Source organism: Bubalus kerabau, chromosome 10, assembly GCF_029407905.1.
Source record: "Bubalus kerabau isolate K-KA32 ecotype Philippines breed swamp buffalo chromosome 10, PCC_UOA_SB_1v2, whole genome shotgun sequence".
Lineage (NCBI taxonomy): Eukaryota > Metazoa > Chordata > Mammalia > Artiodactyla > Bovidae > Bubalus > Bubalus kerabau.
In genome coordinates, this window is record NC_073633.1 from 42,946,045 (window position 1) to 42,964,857 (window position 18,813).

At 52.0% G+C, this 18,813-nt stretch overlaps 2 protein-coding genes across 7 annotated transcripts in view; one reads left to right on the plus strand and one right to left on the minus strand.

Annotated features, from left to right (window-relative positions):
* STARD9 (StAR related lipid transfer domain containing 9) overlaps nucleotides 1-5,736 on the plus strand; it is a 120,822-nt gene extending 115,086 nt beyond the window's left edge. For 3 of the 4 annotated variants that reach the window (XM_055537507.1, XM_055537509.1, XM_055537510.1), the window contains 5 exons: nucleotides 185-249; nucleotides 420-622; nucleotides 754-851; nucleotides 1,063-1,221; nucleotides 1,680-5,736. In XM_055537507.1, coding sequence (XP_055393482.1) covers nucleotides 185-249; nucleotides 420-622; nucleotides 754-851; nucleotides 1,063-1,221; nucleotides 1,680-1,781 — 627 coding nt within the window. In that variant the 3' untranslated portion in view covers nucleotides 1,782-5,736. The remainder of the gene's footprint in view (nucleotides 1-184; nucleotides 250-419; nucleotides 623-753; nucleotides 852-1,062; nucleotides 1,222-1,679) is intronic. The other variant, XM_055537508.1, reaches the window with a different exon arrangement.
* CDAN1 (codanin 1) lies at nucleotides 4,994-17,788 on the minus strand. Of its 3 annotated transcripts, XM_055537519.1 has the most exons (28): nucleotides 17,659-17,788; nucleotides 16,939-17,426; nucleotides 16,522-16,725; nucleotides 16,159-16,328; nucleotides 15,916-16,029; nucleotides 15,755-15,833; nucleotides 15,219-15,339; nucleotides 14,931-15,040; nucleotides 14,377-14,466; nucleotides 13,383-13,458; nucleotides 12,651-12,856; nucleotides 12,228-12,348; nucleotides 11,954-12,100; nucleotides 11,689-11,855; nucleotides 11,215-11,302; nucleotides 10,880-10,969; nucleotides 10,637-10,691; nucleotides 10,293-10,426; nucleotides 10,106-10,209; nucleotides 9,676-9,834; nucleotides 9,256-9,319; nucleotides 9,009-9,087; nucleotides 8,676-8,824; nucleotides 7,406-7,513; nucleotides 7,214-7,277; nucleotides 6,871-7,052; nucleotides 6,508-6,615; nucleotides 4,994-5,789 (listed from the first exon to the last, which is right to left on the minus strand). In XM_055537519.1, the coding sequence occupies exons 1-28, from the start codon at nucleotides 17,746-17,748 to the stop codon at nucleotides 5,664-5,666; spliced, it is 3,693 nt and encodes a 1,230-aa protein (XP_055393494.1). In that variant the 5' UTR covers nucleotides 17,749-17,788; the 3' UTR covers nucleotides 4,994-5,663. The 3 variants fall into 3 exon arrangements, 2 of the variants coding, with proteins under 2 accessions (XP_055393494.1, XP_055393495.1); XM_055537520.1 differs by lacking the exon at nucleotides 9,676-9,834; XR_008699176.1 differs by lacking the exons at nucleotides 4,994-5,789; nucleotides 6,508-6,615; nucleotides 6,871-7,052 and having other exon boundaries at nucleotides 7,256-7,277; nucleotides 8,723-8,824.
* Between the last annotated feature and the right edge of the window lie 1,025 nt (nucleotides 17,789-18,813).

Sequence of the window (18,813 nt, forward strand, 5' to 3'; positions counted from 1 at the left end):
CAGACTCTGCTCGGTGGGGAGGGAGGAGGAAGAGGGGAGGAACAGGGCAGATGAGGACTTCTTCAGCAGCTCTCTATCTTTACAAAAGGGGCAATTCAGGGAACGCTGGCCTGAGGGACTCATCCAAGGGCCTGCTTTGTACCAACTGTGCCCACTAATCTGGGTGTGGTCACTGTGTCCCCAGGTAATGGCTGCTTGCTCAGATAACCTGAACAACCTCTTCAGCTGCCAGGCAGCAGCTGGCTGGAAGTAAGTTGCTTTGCACAGTGTCTTATTGTTGCAGCCCTGGTGGCCTTGTCTCTTCCTTTGCCTTCTCCACCCTGGCTTCCTTGAGTGCCTCACCTGAACTCTTCTTATGTGACCCTAGAACCCAGTTTTTACCCCATCCTCTTCTTCCCCACCCTTGGTGTCTCCCCCAGCCATCAGGGCGAGGAGCAGGAGGTGCAGCTGTACTACAAGATGTTCTCTTCTACCCGGCATGGCTTCCTGGGGGCTGGCGTGGTGTCCCAGCCATTGTCTCATGTGTGGGCAGCTGTGAGTGACCCCACCTTGTGGCCCCTGTACCATAAGCCCGTCCAGACAGCGAGGCTGCACCAGCGGGTGACCAACAGCATCAACCTGGGTGAGCCCCGGGAACACAGGCAGCGCTCTTGGGAGGCTGGGTACTCAGGCTTGGTCTAGTCGGGTGTCAGGCTGTACAATGATGGGGTGTCACAGGGCACCTTCTGACTTTCTGCATCCCTGCCCCTCCAGTGTATGTGGTGTGCAATACCACCGTGTGTGCACTGAAGCAGCCACGGGATTTCTGTTGTGTCTGCGTGGAAGCCAAAGAGGTGCCTGCCTTGCTGGTGGTAAAGATGTGGGAGGAACTTGGGCTGGCATGTTGTGAAAAGCAATCTCTGTGGGCATCCCGTCCTCTGGGTGGGGAGGAGGGCAAATTGGACATGGTGTGTGGCAGTGGGGAGGGCCTCAAAGGCTGGTCTTTCCACGGTACTGCCTGCGCTGGAGCCTGTCCCTGGTGGAGCCACATTACATAGGCTGAACTCACACTGCTGTTTCTAGGGGCAACTGTCTATCATGGCAGCTCAGTCTGTGTATGACGCATCCATGCCGAGACCCAGCAGGGAGATGGTCCGAGGGGAGATCCTGCCCAGCGCCTGGATCCTGCAGCCCCTCACTGTGGAAGGGAAGGAGATCACCAGAGTCATCTACTTAGCCCAGGTGATTCACCTCCTGCAGCTGGTCTCACAGCATGCCTTGTTTTGACCCCAGCCTCATGGGAGCTTACTGTAAAGCTGTTCAACATCCTTTAGGACCCAGGACCTGTGGCCTGAGGCTGGAGGTTTAAGGGCTTCTTGGGTCACAAACCAGTGGTGAATCAGAGGAAGGAATGAGGCAGAGCTGACCAACCTTCTTGAAAGCTGCTATTTTCAGAGCCTGGTGGCCTTCATCCTCTGGCTGTTCCCAGGGTTCTCGGGACATAGATGAGTCATTATGAGGCAGAGCAGCAGCCTCAGTTTCCTGACTTGGCATTGGGAAGTGAAGCTTTTGTCTAGATCTGAACAGCAGCGTACAGGACTGTGCACAGCTCAGTTCAGTTTGTCCCATCACCGCAGCTACTTATGGCTGAAGTATGCCCCAGTGCGTACCTTTAACTCTTCCCTCTCTGGTTATTTCAGGTAGAACTTGGTGCTCCAGGATTCCCCCCTCAACTTCTAAGCTCCTTCATCAAACAGCAGCCACTGGTTATAGCCAGACTGGCTTCCTTCCTTGGTAGTTAGCATCTCACAGTCAAGATGGCACTCCAGGATGCCCCAGAATTGCTGGGGCAGTTCTTGTTACTCTGTATCCTGATGCAAGAAGAGCCAAGGCTACCTGCTGTGGCCGACTGAATAGATGGCATTCCGCCCCAAAGTTCCAGTGAAACCTGGTCGGCACTTGGTCACAGCTGGCACCTCCGCAGAGCAAGGGCACTTGAGCTTCTGGCTCTGGCCGTCCAGTGTGAATGAAGCTCAACTCACCTTTTTGGATTTCTCACCTTTTTTTTCCTGTCTCTGGGACCCTATGGCATATAGGCTACTCAAGGATCAGGATTGGGTACAGCCAGTAGAGCTGGGAAATGGCAGTGCTCTGACATGGTGCTTACTTAGTTTGGTGCAGCCCTTGGGCTGGTAGAGAAGCTGCCATCAGCCAGCTGAGTGAATCTGCCTCCAGCACTGTGGGATGGAGTGTTAGGAAATACCAAAACAGAAAATGGTTTAAAAAAACATCTACACAAACCAGAACAATGATGTAGAATTGTTTCTCCTCCTTGAATCTTTACAGATTGCTTTATTATTAATTTTTGCCTTACCCCACCCCCTTCCTTTCCCTCGCAGGAGAGGACGTTCGTTTGGGTCTTGGCCCAGTTAGGAGTACTGACCAGTGCTGTGTTATGGAGCCATCACTCCAGAGCTCAGTAGAATGAGAAACAGCACTGTAGAAGCTGGCTGGATAGATTTGGGGTCCGGGTGGGGCCCAGATCCTTGAGGAAGACTGGGGATGGGGCTTGGGCATCTCTCATTTCAGAGATGAAAAACTGTCTTTTGAAGACGGGAGGGATGATAGTGGACTTCCTAGAGGAGGTAAGTGATTTGTTAGGAGGAAGCTCAGCTCCATTCCTTACCTCACTTGAAGGCTTGGTTCCAGCCTTCAGGCTCTTGAGCATTCCACACACTGCTGTAGCCCCTTCTGTTCTAGGGTGGGATGGAGACTGGGTTCAGTTTTCTGACTGAACTTGAGCTTTTATTCTTTATGGTTACTTGAAAGTGGTAGGGGTAGGAGAGATTCTTGGCTTCAGTTCTGGTGCCCAGAATCTTTGGTAGAAGAGGGTGACCATATGGGGATTGAGATGATGTGGTAAAAAGGTAAATTTCTGCATAGTCCAGCAGAGATTTATTTTTCTGAAAGTATTTGAGGATTTTTTTCCCCTCTTACCTCAGATTAAGTTATTTATATATTATTGAAGGTTTTTTTTTAAAAAAAATTGCTTTTAAACTTATTTTTCTGGTTAATATTTTGTTAACACTTGATATATTTAACACCCTATTTATGTACTCCCATATCTTTTCATATGATTAAGACCACTGATTGAAAAGTTCAGAACACTTGCAAATTAAAAGTCCGGTGTGTACTTTTATTCAGTGAAGACTACCCTGGGATAGCCTAAGTGTGTCATTTGAGCTCAGAATTCAGCCTCGATTATGATGGCAGTAACTGCTCATGGCCCAGTTTCAAGCTATATAGTTTACACATATATACTGTTTCCTATGAGCTCAGCACTGCTTTGCATATAAAGAGCAACCAGATTAGTTGCCCAGCTATTGCCAGCTGTAGCCCAAGTATGAACAGGAGGGACGATTCCAGAACAGTCACTGGCACACCCAGCGGTAACCACAGAGCCCTGGAAGGAAGTTCTTTAGCAGGTGTTTACCTCTGGAGCTTCTGAGGCAGAGCCAGCAGTGGGAATCTGAATATGTGGGCAGGCAGCCCCACGGAGACCATATCCCCTGAACTAGAGAAGCCACAAGCCAGGCATGTGAGTCAGCAAATCAAAGAATATTAGCTGACGCTGGTGTTAAGATATTTGGTTCTCAGACTTTATTGTGCATTAGAATCTCGGAAAGGATTTGTGACACCCCAGGCTGGCCCCCACTCAAGTTTCTGATTTAGAGGCCTGGAGGGGCCCACATATTTGTATTTCTAGGAAGTCCCAGGTGATTGTGAGGCTGCTGGTCTGGAGACCACACGTTGAAAACCACTGTTGAGATAACTAGTAGAAAGCAGGCATATGGAAAAGAATCTAAATACTAATGAGTTCACTAATTCATTAGCTGCCTGTCTCTAATTCCTTTCTTATTGCCTGCCTAAAGTAAGCTTTTAAGGTTCACACAGACCAGCGTTGTTTCCTGAATTGGGCCTGTTGCTGTTTAGCTGAGTAGCCTTTAACTCAGCATCTTCCAGGGCTCCAGGCTTTCCTCCCTGCTTGCTTGTCTATCTCACCTCACATGGAGCTGAGTGTCTGAAGTAGCTGCTTACCTTGGGACTCAGCTTCCTGGAGCAGTGCTTTTGTTGAGCCATACCTGATGGGTGCAGAAAGGTTAAGACATTTCTTAAAACTTTTTTGGTTCCCAAGTATTTAGAACTTTCAGAATTTCCTATAGTATGTTAGATTCAAAGGACAGATGAAGAAAAAAGGTTCAGATGCAAAAACTTATTGATTTGGATGAGCTGAGGGGAAGGGCAGGTCACAGCCTGACTCGGCAGCAGTGTGACTGGAGTCGTATGTGGTATGGGAGACATCCCATTTTTACCCTTCTGTGCTGACAGGACCTATTGTAACGGCACACAGCACACCTCTTTAGGCCCAGAGCCTCTTACCTAGGTAGCTTCCTTGGGTTGGAGACCTCTTTGACAGCTGAGAACTTTTCCTCTAAGAAATACACACACATGCACAGACAGATTTTGTGTCACTTCAAGAGGGTTCACTGAGTTCCCTTCTCCTTTCCCTGGCAGAGACTGAATCTCTCTGCACACACTGCCAAAGTAGAAAAACCATGAATTTTACAGGAATGAATTTAATGCACATTATCAAAGTAGTGCTTTCTTAGAATCAGTGCACCATTTATAAATGTAGAATGCTTCTGTTCTGAGTTAACTCAAAACATCCCCAACTCCCACCGCTCCACAAAAACAAGCATCCCAAGGGCTGGTGAGTAGAAATTTCACACATCCTAAACCTTTAAAGGGAGCTGCACAGAAGTCAATACTGTTGGCAGTGAGTTAATAAGGGCCCCAGGCTCTCTGGCTTGCAGGTCTCACATACGGGAACATTTAGTCTCTGCTGAGTGGCCAAGCCACTAGGACAGCTCTACCCTGTCAATACCCACCTCCAAGCCCACCTGAGACTTCGCAGCCTTCTATAGGGATGAATAAGGTGAAAATTACAAGAAGCCCTCAGTAAAGAAACAGTTTATTTTAAAAAGCTCTAGTGTTCTGCCCGTGCTTGGCCCCTGGATGGAGCTAGAGTCAAAAGTTACTACCTGCACGGGACTGAAGGCAGGCAGGGTGCAAGGTAAAAGGCAGGTTTCTGTCGGGCGAGCCCCACATCTGTTGTACATTTTTAAGGAGATGGCAGTCCAGCTCCTGGTGGTAAGAAAATGTAGACTCCCAAGATTCATGTTAACTTTACTCACAAGTTAAGTAGAAGTCAGTTGCCTTTGTCATGATTTTCCAAACCACAAAGCTTTAAGAGATACTGGGGTAGCAGCAAGTGGGACTCGAATCTTGTGGCAACAAGTCCCCATGGGTCATTTCACTTAGTATCCAAGTAATAAAGCCAACTCTTCTTCTCCAGGACTGGAGTCTCTAGGTTTTTCCACCATAATCCAGTGACCCCTCCTTCTTCCTCTCGGACTTGGGATGGTGAGCCATCTGTGGGATGCCAGGCAGCCACACTCTTCCTTCATATGTGAGCAGGAAGCCTGATGACAGACCGAGCTACTTTCACAGCAGAACGGGTCACAGTGGGCACTTGGGGTGGCTCTGGGGCCTCCTCCTGAGGCACAGTCAGGCTGGGTTCCAGCGCTCTGGTGAGATGCCTAAAGTAGGGACACTTTCCAGCCCTAGCTCTGGGCCAGCACAGTTCCCCGGTTTGGTTGTACCAGTTCACAAGCTCTTAGCTGGGGTTCTGGCATATGGGGCTCAGCTAAAAACAGGTTGAACAGTGTTGCTAATTCTTCAGAGAAATCCTGGAATAAGCAGAAAGGTGACTGAAAAAGCAGACACACAATTCTAAATTGTTCACCCTTTTTGTTCACCCTTAGCCCTTGGTATTTTATTTTTTCCCTAGGTATTTTATTTTTTCCCAGCTGCCTTCTACATGGAAATGGACTTGTCCTGTTAGTACTCTAGGAGGCTCAGAACCACTAATGAGTACTTCATATGCACATTTTTTCATCTTGAAAAACCCCATAAGGTCTAAGTTATTCCCATTTTATGGATGAAGAAACTACTTTGCCCTAAATCACATTAAGAACTGACTAAGATTAAAATCCAGATTATCCTGATTATAAACACCCACAGTTGGGAACTCCCTAGCAATCCAGTGGTTAGGACTCCGCAGTTTCACTGCCAGGGCCTAGGTTCAGTCCCTGACCCTGCAAGACAAGCAGTGTGGCCAGAAACAACCCCACCATCAGAGGGGTTCGCCAGAGGTATGCCATGCTTTCTCACTATCTGCCATCTTCCCTTCCTCCATGGACACAGTCCTTCATATAACAGCTACTTAAATGTGAAGGAGGTGCCCCAGAGCAGCCATTTCATTTCAGGGTGGGCCTCAAGACATCTGACAATATTCACTGAGCTTTGGAAGATCCTCAGGATGCCAGGCCCTATCACCTGCCCCCCTTTCAGGATAAAAGGGACATGACACCTATTCTCTCCAGATAGAACATGAAGGCTTCTTACCCCTGGCCACTGGGTCTCACGGAGGCTGCCCAGGCAAGCCTGTATCTCCATCCGTCTCATCAGACCTTTCTCTACCAGCTCCCGGAGCAAGAAGAGCAGCAGGTCCCACTGCAATACACATGGAGAAAGAGCTCAGGGGTATAAGAGGACTGTACAGCGAGCCTGATACAGAGGACAGAGCTGCTGAGGGAGAAGGGGAGATGAGACCGAGGAGTCTCTCTGAGTGTACAGGAGAAAATAAGCACAGCCCCAGAAAAGGGGACTAAACCAGCTAATAACATTTGGGGCAGTGGGTGTAAAAGATGACTGCAGAGGCTTCTAAGAAGCCTGCTGGCCAGCCCCCATCCACCTTCCCTGGCTCACCTCCCTCGGCCGAGTGTCTGCCAGAAGCGCCACATTTCTTGGCCTCAGCAGCAGCTGCAGGGGAACTGGCACCTGAAAGTCATCCTTCCACAGGGAGAGCAGCATGAGCAGGAGCCTCCGAGCCTGCCCCCTCTCCAGCTGGTGCTGTGCCGGAGGCCCCAGGATGGGAATCTGATCTGCAACTGTGGGAAGAGAGAAAAGCCAAGCTTTAGAAGTGGAGGCAGGGTCATGTGTCCCTGGGAGGAAGAAGAGCAGAAAAAAGCTGTTTTCTAATCTTGCTTGTACCCAACCCAGAGAACTGGGGGATCTGGCAACAGAGGGCTGTGATAAAAAGGAGCCATACCAAGGAGGGACGCTAACTCCACAGAGCACTTTGCCAGATGCTGCTCAGCCGGTGGGCACAGGAACTGTGGGGGAAAAACAGGAGTCCCTGGACATTAGCACCATAATTCAAGCAGCAGCCCTGGGCCACTGCAGCTCTGATTACCAGTCACCGGACGAGGATACGAAAGAAGAGCATCATGCCATGTCTCACCTGGCGGCACCGCAGCATCTGGCCCAGGTGGCCTAGAAGCTGCTCCAGATACTCGGGGGCAACTCCCTCCTCAGGGTCCCGGGGCCCCACAGCCAAGGAGAGCACGTCCTGGAGAGAGGAAGGGTGGACGCAACGTAAGGCTTCAGGCCAGGCCAGGGCCAAGGAGGCCACAGAGAATGTGGCTTGGGATGGGGATCAGCCAGTGGAGAGAGGCAGAAAGAAAAGGAAGACAGGGCTCTGGGGTGAAGTAATGGGCCAAGGTGCCCTCAGACTTGGGACTTGGGCAGGGTAGGGCAGGACAGCACAGCTGGGAGAAGCAACCAAGTGGACAACAGAGGGAACAGATGGAACAGGTAAGCCAAGGGAGAGTATGCTGCCAGAGCTCGAGATGCCGTACCAAGCCAGTTCTGAAAGCATTTATGTCCTACTACGTACACGTGGTATTTTCTGTCCCTCATGATTCTCCGTTCATTTTCTCAGGAGAGTCGAGGCCTCAGGACAGAAATCATCTGTGTATTGAAAACCAGTAGCTAATGGCTGCTGAGAGTTTCCTTCTCCGTCTTATATACTCTCGAACTTGAGTCAGTCCTTTTTTGTCCCTAGTTTACATCTTTATTACAACACTACTACCCCAGCTCTGGGCCAGTTACTAGCTTAGGTTCCGGTCCCAGTCACTCCAATTCTGCAGCTGAGCATGAAAACAGCCCCAATTTGTGAATGAATGAACGTGGCTGTGTGCCAATAAAATTTTATTTACAAAAACAAGCAGCAGGTTGGATTTGGCCCACGAATTGCTCACTGATTCCTGTTCTAGACAGTATAAATTCTTTTTATCAAATTAAGAGCACTGATAGATTATTCTTACTGCCTGTAACCAAACAAGCATCATCTCCCCCAAAGGAAAGTGTTTCTGAAATACTGTCCCAATACTGGGATGACTGTTCCTTAGAACTTTCCTACTGCACTAGATAGCCATTCCCTACTCCACTCCCAATATCATCTATGTACCATGTACTCAGTCAACAATTTTCACATCTGCCCTCTTCCCTTTGACCCTTTTGGGTGATTCAAGTATAAAAGTCAGAGAAAAGCAATTACCAAAACTATTCAATTTGGCCCTTCCTAACTCCATTCAGTAACAAAATGGAAACTAGCTGGACAACACAGAAAGCTGCTACACAAATACTGGAGCTGAGGAAGAAAGAAGGGCAACTAGGAAAAGAGCAGGGAGCAGGAGGAGGGGAGCCGAAGGGAGTAGGGAGCTGTGTACTTTTATCTCGGAGATGAGGTGGGAGGGGAGGGGAGCATGGTGCTCACAGGCACGGGAGCAGCCCCTCCGCTCCCCCCGGGCAGCTGGCTCAGGACCCTGGGCGCGAAGCGTGCGACTCACGGCCGCTTTCACCTCCCTTCTGATCAGTGCTGCAAGTCAGAGGGAGGACAGAGAAGGGGTCACCAAAGCAGCCCTGCATAGGCTCACCATGCTAACCCCTGCCCTTCCCTGTTGCCAACTGGGCCTGAGTCCTCTCTTCCCCCAAGTGGCCTCCAACTTCCTGCCAGTCCACTTGAAAAACCTGGTCAGTCACTCCCCTTCCCTGGACCTTACCTGTGATGTTGGCTGACAACCATGCACAGGCTTTCTCTGTTGCAAGGCTCACAGCAATGTTCTCTGCACTGCTTAGAACCTGTGACACAGAAGTAGTTTTGCGTCAGGGGCAAGTTAGGACAGTGGTGAACGCCCAAGTCCAGGACTGGCCCGCCTGCCGCCTCATATGCATGTTGACATACACAGCCCCACAGCACTCCTCTCCCACCACCCCAGCTCACCACCCCCAGGACTACTTCCTACGTACGGCTGCCGGGGTCTCCTCAGGAAGCAGTGCCCTCACGGCACCTGGGCTCTTCTTTTGGCAGAACCTGAAAGGAGACAGAGGTCAGTGATGTCTGGAGACATCAGCTGGGTCCCTGAGGGCACCAATCCACTGAGCTGGGAGAGCTCTGCCACAGGGGAGGGCGTGCTCAGCTCTGTGGGCCCAGCCCAGATGCCGGGAGATTGGACACCCAACCACATGCCCTTCCAGTTCAACTCTAAACTTGGGTCCTTAAACCTCTAAAAACCAAGATAAGAGCCTACAAAACAGGCAAAAATAGAATGACAAAAGCAGGGTGGGAGAGGACATGGAATAAACAATATAAGAAAAAAAAAAAGGACAGGAAAGTAAAGGCTAAGAGAACAGTGGAGATGAGAGGATCCAAATAGACTGGCATCTTACTCCCGCCCCTGGGTCAGCGCCTGGGCCCCGTGAGGGCACAGCTGGGAACACAAGATCTCCAGCAGCTGGGCTGGGTCGCCCCCTTCCCGTCCCTGTGCCACCAGTTGCTCTTGAAGAAGCGATTCTGCCTGGCGCACCAGCTCTGCCACCAGCGTGGCCCTGCAGCAGGAACAGCAAGAGGTAGTTGGAAAGGCTGAATTGGAAAGGGGCTGCAAATTCAAGCAAACCAGGTCAGAATTAACTTGAAAGAATGTTAGCCATTTCAGCCTCCCCCATCCCCCTGGGCCCCTGTCCTCTATTACCCGCTGTCCCCACCCCTCAGCTGACTTTCCTCAGTTTGGCAACAAGGTGTTAAAAGGGGGAAAATGATAAGGAAATGAGCCTGGGACCTGCAACACCTTCATTCCCAACCCCCTCAACTCAGACTCACTTTATATGCTTGACACAGTTAGAACCAATTCTCTCTGCCACAAACTCCACGGTCCTGCGCAGGGAGGGCGGCTGGTTGTGGAAAAAGGCTTGGGCCAGCTGTGCCTGTGGGGAGGAGGGAGCAGTGCAGGGAAGGGCTCCCTTTCCCTTACCCATGGGGTGGCCCCTGCTTCCACCCTGCCCCTTACCTGCAGCCCCTGTGTGGTCTGGGGAGGCTGGGCTCCCAGGCCCGTGGTGGTGGTGGGGGTGATTTTCCTGACAAAGCCCCCACTCCGTCCACTGCTGCCTGACACCCATGAAGCGAGCAGTTTGCGGAGCTCTCCTGCATCAGGGAAGCCCAGGTGCTTAGTTCCAGAAGTGTCCCACCCACCCAAGCATCCAGACTAGCATTTGTGGAATAGACAGAACAAGGTATCAGGGCCTGCCTAAGCACAGAACAAAGTACGAGGGTGCTGGGCCCATGGGGTGCCTTTTGGGTTCTCATGAAGGGGCAGGCCAAGGACTAAGGACCCTCGGGGAAGAGTATGCTCACCAATATAAGGGCAGCAAGTGTAGAGCAGCTGCTGGTCCACCACAGGCATGCTGTCCTGGGGGAGAGAACAGGTCAGTCTGGGGAAGGCAAGCTTCTCTTCCTCCCAGAAATGGGGCGGTCGGGTTAGAGAATTACGTGAGACTTCAGCTTCTATTCTGGCTTGTGTTTCTGGGCCTGCCGGCAGGCAGGCTACCTCCTTTACTCTTGTGGTCCCCATGGCTCTGGCTGGACCCCAACACTTACCAAGCCATGCTCTGAGGCTACTGTGTCCACCTCTAAGACATCCAACTGACCCTCTTCGAGAAAGAATAGGTCCTCAGGGACTGTGGGAATCTGGCAAGAGATGAGGGCAGTGCCAGCCAGCACTTTAGGGATTCATCACATCTCCGACCTCATGGTCCCAGGGTTTAGACAACCAGGTTCAAAGCCACCTTCCTCTATGGCAACCCCATCCTTCCTCCTCTGGGCCTTTAGTGTCTGGCCCCGCTCTCTGTCAGAGTCCTACACTTTCCCTTTGCCCATTTCCAGCCACAGTAGTCATGCCCCCTTTCCCCAACCTGGACCCTCATTCCACCAACCTGGAAAAGCCAGCCTAGGACAGCAAGCAGCAACAGCTTGTTCAGGAAACACATCTCTCCTTCACTTTCCTTTGACAAGATCAAGCTCCTAAAAGGTAAATGAGGGTGTGAGTGGAATCTATGCAATGAAAGAAATGGAATGGAGTTAAAAAAAAAAAAAGCTATCACTGGGAAGGTGATTCTCAAAAGGAGACCTAAAAGGGACTGCTGTTGTGTAGGCAACCAGGTCTCATCACCTCTCCCAGTCTGTACTCACTCTTAGCTGGGCCACAGTAGGAATAGAAAAGGGCCAAAGTGCAAATAACTGCCCACTGTCTGTCCTTGTGGATCAAGGCCTGGCCTCTCCCCTGAGGGTCAGCTACAGCTATGGAAGCACACAGGAAGCACAAGCTGCTTGGCCCTCTTCAAAAAGCAGCAGCGTCAGCAACATTCTCCCTGCACCCTTTCCTCAAGCCTTGCCCTCTCTTGACTCACCGATGCAGGTGCAGCAGGAGAGTGAAGACGCTGCGGTAATAGTCCAGCAGGGGGACAATGTGGTCAGCAAGAGAAAGGAACTCCACCAGCCAGGGCACTGTGAGCACTGCTCGGCGTGCCCGCAGCCCCTGCTGCAGCAGAGCTCGCACATCCAGGACTGGGGGCACCTGGGAGGGCCAGGGTCAGTCAGGGGCTGGGGAAAGCCTTCTAACACCATTGCCGTGCGGCTCCTCCCAGCTCCCTCCTTACCAGCGCCCCCATTCACCTGGCTCCTCAGGGACAGGATGGAGTCCTGGAGCTCACGGGTCGGGGGTGGTTCAGGCCCCCGGTATGGCAGGAAAGCAACAAAGCCCAAGAATTTGGCCAGAAGCCTTAGGCTGAGCAGCACCACAGCAAACTGCCTCCGTTCACCCTGCAGGCCATCAAGAAGTAAGAGGTCCTAAGCATTAGGCTTCTAGAACAAAACCACATCTGTTACAGACTTCTTGAAAATACCCTTTCCCCTCTAGAGCAGAGCCTCCCTTCTTCTGCTTTCTAACCTGCCAGTCCACGTCTGACTCCCCGTCCTCGTCACTAGGCTCAGGCTGAGGAAGGGTGAGGCTGTTGAGTTCTCGGATCTTCAAACTCAGACTGTCCATGAGATGCTGATTAAACTGGAAGCTATGAAGGGAAGGGGGAAAAAAGGTACTGGAAGAGGTGCAGGAAGGATAATAGAGGTGGTGTTCCAGACAGAAAGGCTTGGCAGGGCAGACATAGGAGGTCAAGGAACAAGGAGTTTACCTTCGTAGGTGACAGAGTGAGAAGGGAAATGGAAGCAGGAAGCGTGGGTTAGAAGGAGGCTGGGCATCCCCCAGTCCCACCCGCTGACATTCCAGGCCAAGGAGAGCAAACTCTTGCCCTTCTGGGAACACAAACCTCTTCAGGCCTCTGCCCCCACTCTTGGCAAGACAGGGGACCTTTACCTGCTGGCACTCAAGATGAAGTCCCTGAAGAAGCCCTGACAGCCTGGGAAGGTAGGGGGTGGGCAGGGGCCCCCACTGCTCTGAGGGGCCACAAGCCGTTCCTGTAGGCGCCGCAACCGCCCCAGCTTGTCAGCTCCAAGCATATTTAACACATCCGGAGCCTCACCCAAGACAGTGCCCCCAGCACCACCAGGGCTCTGACACATCTGGGGCAGGGGGAGGAGGAGAGAAATCGATAAACCAGTGAGTTTTTCTGGAAAGAAGGGCTGAAGAAAATGAGGAGGAAGCAGTGAACAATACGGGATGCCCACCCTATACTGTGTGCCATAGATATATTTTTTGAGGTCTGCATTATATTCTTATTTTTACAGGTGAAGAAACTGAAATTTTAAGATTCAACATCTGCATAGGGTCACAAGAGCTAGGATTTGAAACCAGATCTAACCCTGCGCTCTTTCTACTACACCACAAAGCAAGGGCAAGAAAGCAGGGAGGGACTGAAGAAGGGCCAGGAGAGCCGGGTGTGTGAGGGGGCCCACGGAGGCAGGAGGTGTAAGGCATGAGAGCGCTCTGGCTCCCAAGCTTCTACCACCACCCAAAGAGCAGAACTCTTGTTTACTCTTCAGCCAAGGACCTGCCTGTTCTCCTGGCCTGTCCCAAAGTGCCAGCCATTCCTTGGCACCTATAATATATACTGTCCACTGGAGACAGATCTCCTGCTGGAGCAATTACCTGGAGAAGTTGTTTTTGGAAAAGTCGAACAAAATGGCTGTGGCTGCAGGCCGCAGAGAGTTGACCCATCATGGCTCTGAGGAATAAAAGGCAGGAATGGAGTGTGATGGGAGGAAGAGGGGGAGAAAGATCTGAGAGAACAAGCCAATCCTTGAGACTTTCAGCCCTTTACCAGGGGCTTGAGCAGCCTTCTGCCAGAGCTGGCTGGCACAAGGATATGGGGAAAGGTAAAGGATACTTTCCTTAGCACCAAGATCCCTCAAGGCTAGAGATACACTTACTGAAACTGTCAGTCGCTCAGTCATGTCCGACTCTTTGCGACCCCATGAGCTGTAGCCTGCCAGGCTCCTCTGTCCATTGGGATTTCCCAGGCAAGAATACTGGAATGGGTTGCCATTTCCTTCTCCAGGGGATCTTCCCGACCCCGAGACAGAATCTGGGTCTCCTGCATTGCAGGCAGGTTCTTTACCATCTGAGCCACCAGGGAAGCCCTTAACTTTACACTTAACCAAACATGAAATAAGACCACCCTTCTCATCTTCAGTCTACACTGACTGCCAGTGAGCTTCATGACCAACGTGGATGGGAGATCACTGGACAAGAGGACATTCTTTCTGTATCCTAGTTATCCAGGTACGCAAAGTTATCTGTATTGTCAGATTAGATGATGGAGAAAATAGAGGTTGGAAAGGGTCTAAGCCAGTGACGGGCCAAAACTCACGCAACCTGGAATAAGAGTGTTCCACTTTATCAATCATTTGCGATCACAGAGCAAGTATAAATGATTTCTGAGTAGAAGGAGTTGGAGAAACAAATCCCTTTTGAGTCGAGGCAGAGGTGGCAGTAACTAAGAGATTAAGGAAGACAGAAAACAGCTTTGTGCTCGAAGGAGTTCGGGGTGGGGAGAGAAGCCTTTCTCTAATCAGTTACCCAAACACCACTAAGTTGCTCACTGCTGGAAGCAAGAAAAAGTGACCAGTGTATGAGCACATACCTGATCCTGCTGCCCAAGCCCTTCTCAAAATCCCAGCCAGGCTCCTCATGGCGATCTTCCCACTCTCGAAGTACCTCGTAAAACACATCCCTGGCAGACACATAAGATGTCTGATCACCTGAAGCACAATTGGCTTAACTCATTCTCAGGAGTGCCTTCTCTAGCTCAGAACTGAGGACAGGACCATTCACAGCTCCATTCCTTATCCTCTCCAAGGTTCTCTATGTGATAATCCCACAGACCCGACAGCAGCACACCACAGGCTTCACATGCTTCTGTGGGCAGTTAAGGCTGATCTGGCACTCTCATCTGAGAACCCTGTGACCAAAGTCATTGCACCTGCATGAAAGCTGCTACTGTCAGAGGTGTGAGTCCATGGGCATGAAACAGAATGAGGCTAAGTGGCCCTTAAGATGTTTGCTACGCAGGGCCTGGTGGTGCTAAACTACACCTGTTAGGACCAAACACCTAGTTTCTATGAAAACAACATAAGCCGCCTGTCCCGGAGAAAATGCTGCTTCATCCCCTCCCCCAAAGTCCCCTTTTCTCATCACCTCTGTTTTTTGAAAGTATGAAAGGCTCGGTCACTGGAGAAGTTAGCACGATTGTCAGTTTCTGGCTGAAAGGAGACAGCTTGAGCAGAAGGTGGCATCGCCAGAGAGACCTAAAACAGTGATATTAGGGACTGAAAGCAGAGTTTATGCTCAGAAAACTTCATCCCCATATTCTAGTCCAGAATTTTAGGCCACATGACACTACAGTGGTGTGAGCTGGGCCGTCTGAATTATGAGACTGAGAAGGGTCAGATCCAGGCTAGAAGATGTGTAAGATGGGGTCACTACCTTGGCAACACTGCCCTCATAGGCAGCTCGGAGGCGGCCTTGCAGAGCCGGTGAGAAACACAGTAACCGCTCGTTCTCAGCCAACAGCTTCAATGTCCCTTTGTCCAGGTGGGAAAGAATGCTACAGGGATAAGAGCACACACGACTGAGAATGGGACAGACTGCAAGTAGGCAGCTGGCATCTGCACACCACAGTGTGTTACCTGCAGCACAGAGCAGGCACATAAAGAAAAGTCATGGGCCAAGGATTAAAGATGATAAAGGCAAAGGGAAGGGAAAGGAGACCCCACGGAGCAGCTAACGACAGCAAAGCAGAAACAGTAAATAAACCCAAAGGTCAGCTACCAAGACTACTGGGGGCAGTTTGATTCTTTCAAGGGCTAAATTCATAGCTTTGACACGAAACTGAAGGTTACACGTAGGAAAAAGTCTAGGGTCACTACACCTGTGTCAAGCACAAGCATGCTCCCGAAGGAGCCAGAGAATCAAGTGAATAATGCGAATAAGGTTCAAATGCCTCAGCTGGGGAAACTTACTGAAATTGATGTTCCAAAACCTGCACTGCAAAGAAGACACAATCATGGACACTCTGGAACAGAGGGCTTTCCAGGGAATCTAGAAGGACAGCACCAAGCTGTTGGTTAAAAACAATTTCATTTCCAGACATCATTTCTCAAAAAGGGGCTTGTTCACCAACCTACAGCTCCTGGAGTTGGTTCAAGGTCACTGTCTTTGGCAGTCACCATCCTCCGGGCAGTAAGGAGCTGGAGGACGAAGAAAAGCTCCAAGAAGAGGTTTGGTACCAGGTTCTCTGGTTAAAAAGGAAACTCCAGGGTACTGAACGCCAGTCAAAACAAAGGCTCAGTTCTACACACCTTATCAATTCTTTTACCCTGTAGTTCTACAAGTGTCTTCATTCCAGGGCTCTGTTCTCACTCACCTGCAATGCATGAAGAGTAGACAAGGGCAACCAGCTCCAGACGGTGGTGGGAAGATACTCTGTCAGGGTCAGCGGGTTCAGCTGTGAGGTGTCCTGTCCGGCTGGGGTGAGGAGATCCTGATTCTAGGGTGGGACAGGCAGGAGTAGGTGACTGCTGCAGCTGCTTAGAGCTACCAGGGAAAGAGAAATGTCATGAGCAGTCAGCATGGCTTCCCCTCCGCAGCCACACTCAGGTTCCTTAGAGACATGTCCACAGCCCAAGAAACAGACCCAGGGTTCCCAGGAGACAAATTAATCACAGGGAGAAGCCCTGCAAATCCCCTCCAGAGGAAGCTGACATCCCCGGGAGCAGCAAAGCCATACCGCTCCTTCCTGAGCATCTCCCGCTCCTCTTGCAGACTTCTGCACCCTGAGGGAAGCCCATGGCCCCAAGGGCTAGTGTCTAGGACTGAGGGTTGGAAACTGGGAACACAGCTGATTGGGGGTGAGGTGAAGCAAGTCTTGGGCTTGGACAGTGATCGCTCTTCGCTCACTGGAGTTGGGTTGATCCTGCGGGAAGGCTTGGTCCTGTTGAAGAGTAGCCATAGGTTTCCCTAATTCCCATCTTCAAGTATCTCCCCCTCCACCATAACATCTAGTACCCTTTGCAAAATGCCCCTCACCACGTAGATATTTCACCCCCTACTTTCTTGTCATTACCACGCTCTACTACAGAGCATCCAGCCTTAATTTTTTAACTCCCCTAGCAGAGCCATATTTTAGATGAGGGCTGATTCTCACCCTGCAGAGCCGGGGGGAACGGAGCCCACGGGAGGGAACTCCTCCAGGTTGCTGAGGTTTGGCGGATCAGAGCGCGCGAGGCTGGGGCTGCTGGGGCTGCCAGAGCTCCTGGGCCTCCGGCCCCCGGCCCAGGGCAGACACTCCCCGCTGACCCCCTCCTCCGGGCCCCCGGGGCCGCGGCCTCGCTCGCGGGCCGGCCCCGGGCCCCGCCTCCTGCCCCCACGGCGGGCCGAAGGGGCGTCAGCGGCGGTGGCGCTGGAAGCCTCGATCGGAGGGAAGAGCTGGTTGCGCGCTCCGCGGCCGCCCCGCTGCGGCCCCCCGGATCTCCCTGGCAAGCCTGTCGAGGAGCCCGGGGCCTTGGCGGGGGTTGGGGGGCCCTGTGGGAGGACGCGGCTGCTCTGTTCCCTCAGGAAGTTCAGCAGGAATGGCACGAATTCCTTCCGCAGTGGCCGAAGTGAGCTCAGGGCCGCCGCCTCCCTGGGGTCATCCTGAGGGAGAAGTGGCGAGGGGCGAGAGTCAGTCAGCTGCCGGCGCGGGGCCGCGGGCAGCCGGGGCCGCGGGGCGCGATGAGGCTGGCGGGCGGCCGGGGCAGCGGCCCCTAGTTGGAGCGCACTCGGCCCCGGCTGACAGCCAGGCACTCTAGAGGAATGGGACGGGAGGAGCGGTATCTCCCGCGGGAAGCAGCTTCAGGCCAGGCTGGGGGCGTGCCGGCGCTGTTACCTCCGAACTCTGGGCGCTGCGCGCGATCCACCGCACAGTGGCTGCGACCGACAGCTCCTCTCGCAGCAGCGACTCCAAAACGGCCGCCATCCCGGTCAGGGCGCTCTGAGGCGACTGCGCAGGCGCCGGCGCGCCACGGGCGCCCTGGGAAGGGCGGGCCCGGCGCCGCGGGGCGACCGTTGGGCCGCGGGGCGGAGGGGGCAGGGCCAGGGGCGGGATCGGGGCCGCCGCCGCCGACGGCGGGGCTTCCCCGTACTGAGGCTAGACTTGGGCCTTGGCTCAAGGCCGTGGCTGGGTCCGTGGTTCCTGACAAGAGACCCGGTGGCCCGCCAAGTGCAGCGTGCTGCTGTCGGTGAAGCCGGGCCCCGGCTGCCCTGGCCCGAGGGTGACCTGCCGGGACTCGGGGACGCGGCGGGGAAGACCAAGGGTCCGGGACAGCGGCCGGACCCTAAAGGTGAACTATTCTCCGGAGAAGATGCCTACATCTACGATAAGCGCATTCTTTTCTTTCAACTTTTCTAGATTCAATCGTCACTAAAGAAATTACGATAAAGTTTGCTTAACTTCATTTTGACCTTGCCTTTCTCAAAAGCTGAGTTTTCAATCCCCTGCCCACTCGTTTTCCAGCACCCACCAACAACTGATCGATCATTTAAGACTTTAAGACGGAGGGGCTTTTTAGGATCCTCAGCCCACAACCCTTAAAAGTGCCGCCACCCTGCACACAGAATCGCCGTCTTTATTATCCCTTATACGTTACACAAGGTTAATAGTTTAGCTACTTTGCAGTTAAGAAGTTAATAGGCATACATATGATTAGTTTCTGGTAGCTTGTTATTTCTTAATTTTTATTTTAAAAAATACGAGAAGCACCTCTTTGGATGTTGCTGCTCACTGAGAACTCAAGAAAGGGAAACCGAGCTGAGAAAAACAAATGGCACTAATATTCCAGGCCAAACCAAATCCGGAAGGGTGAAGCAGTGCCCGCATGAAAGCCTCCTGAGAGGTCCCTTGGTTTAAAGGACAAGGAAAAAGGGGATGCTGGAAAGCAGAAATCACTCCAGTGATACAGGGACGTTTCCTGCAGAGAAGGGAAAAATACCTCCAAGCAGCGATACAATGATGGGTTGAAACAGAGCTTTTAACACTTTCAAT

Excerpts from the sequence above, each read along its gene's own strand:
- CDAN1 (XM_055537519.1), bottom strand. The coding sequence starts at position 17,748 with ATGGCGGCCGTTTTGGAGTCGCTGCTGCGAGAGGAGCTGTCGGTCGCA. Across the intron at positions 11,303-11,688 it reads CTCCTGCTGCACCTGCATCG|GAGCTTGATCTTGTCAAAGG; the intron begins GTGAGTCAAGAG and ends TTTACCTTTTAG. Across the intron at positions 9,088-9,255 it reads CTGAGGAGACCCCGGCAGCC|GTTCTAAGCAGTGCAGAGAA; the intron begins GTACGTAGGAAG and ends TCTGTGTCACAG.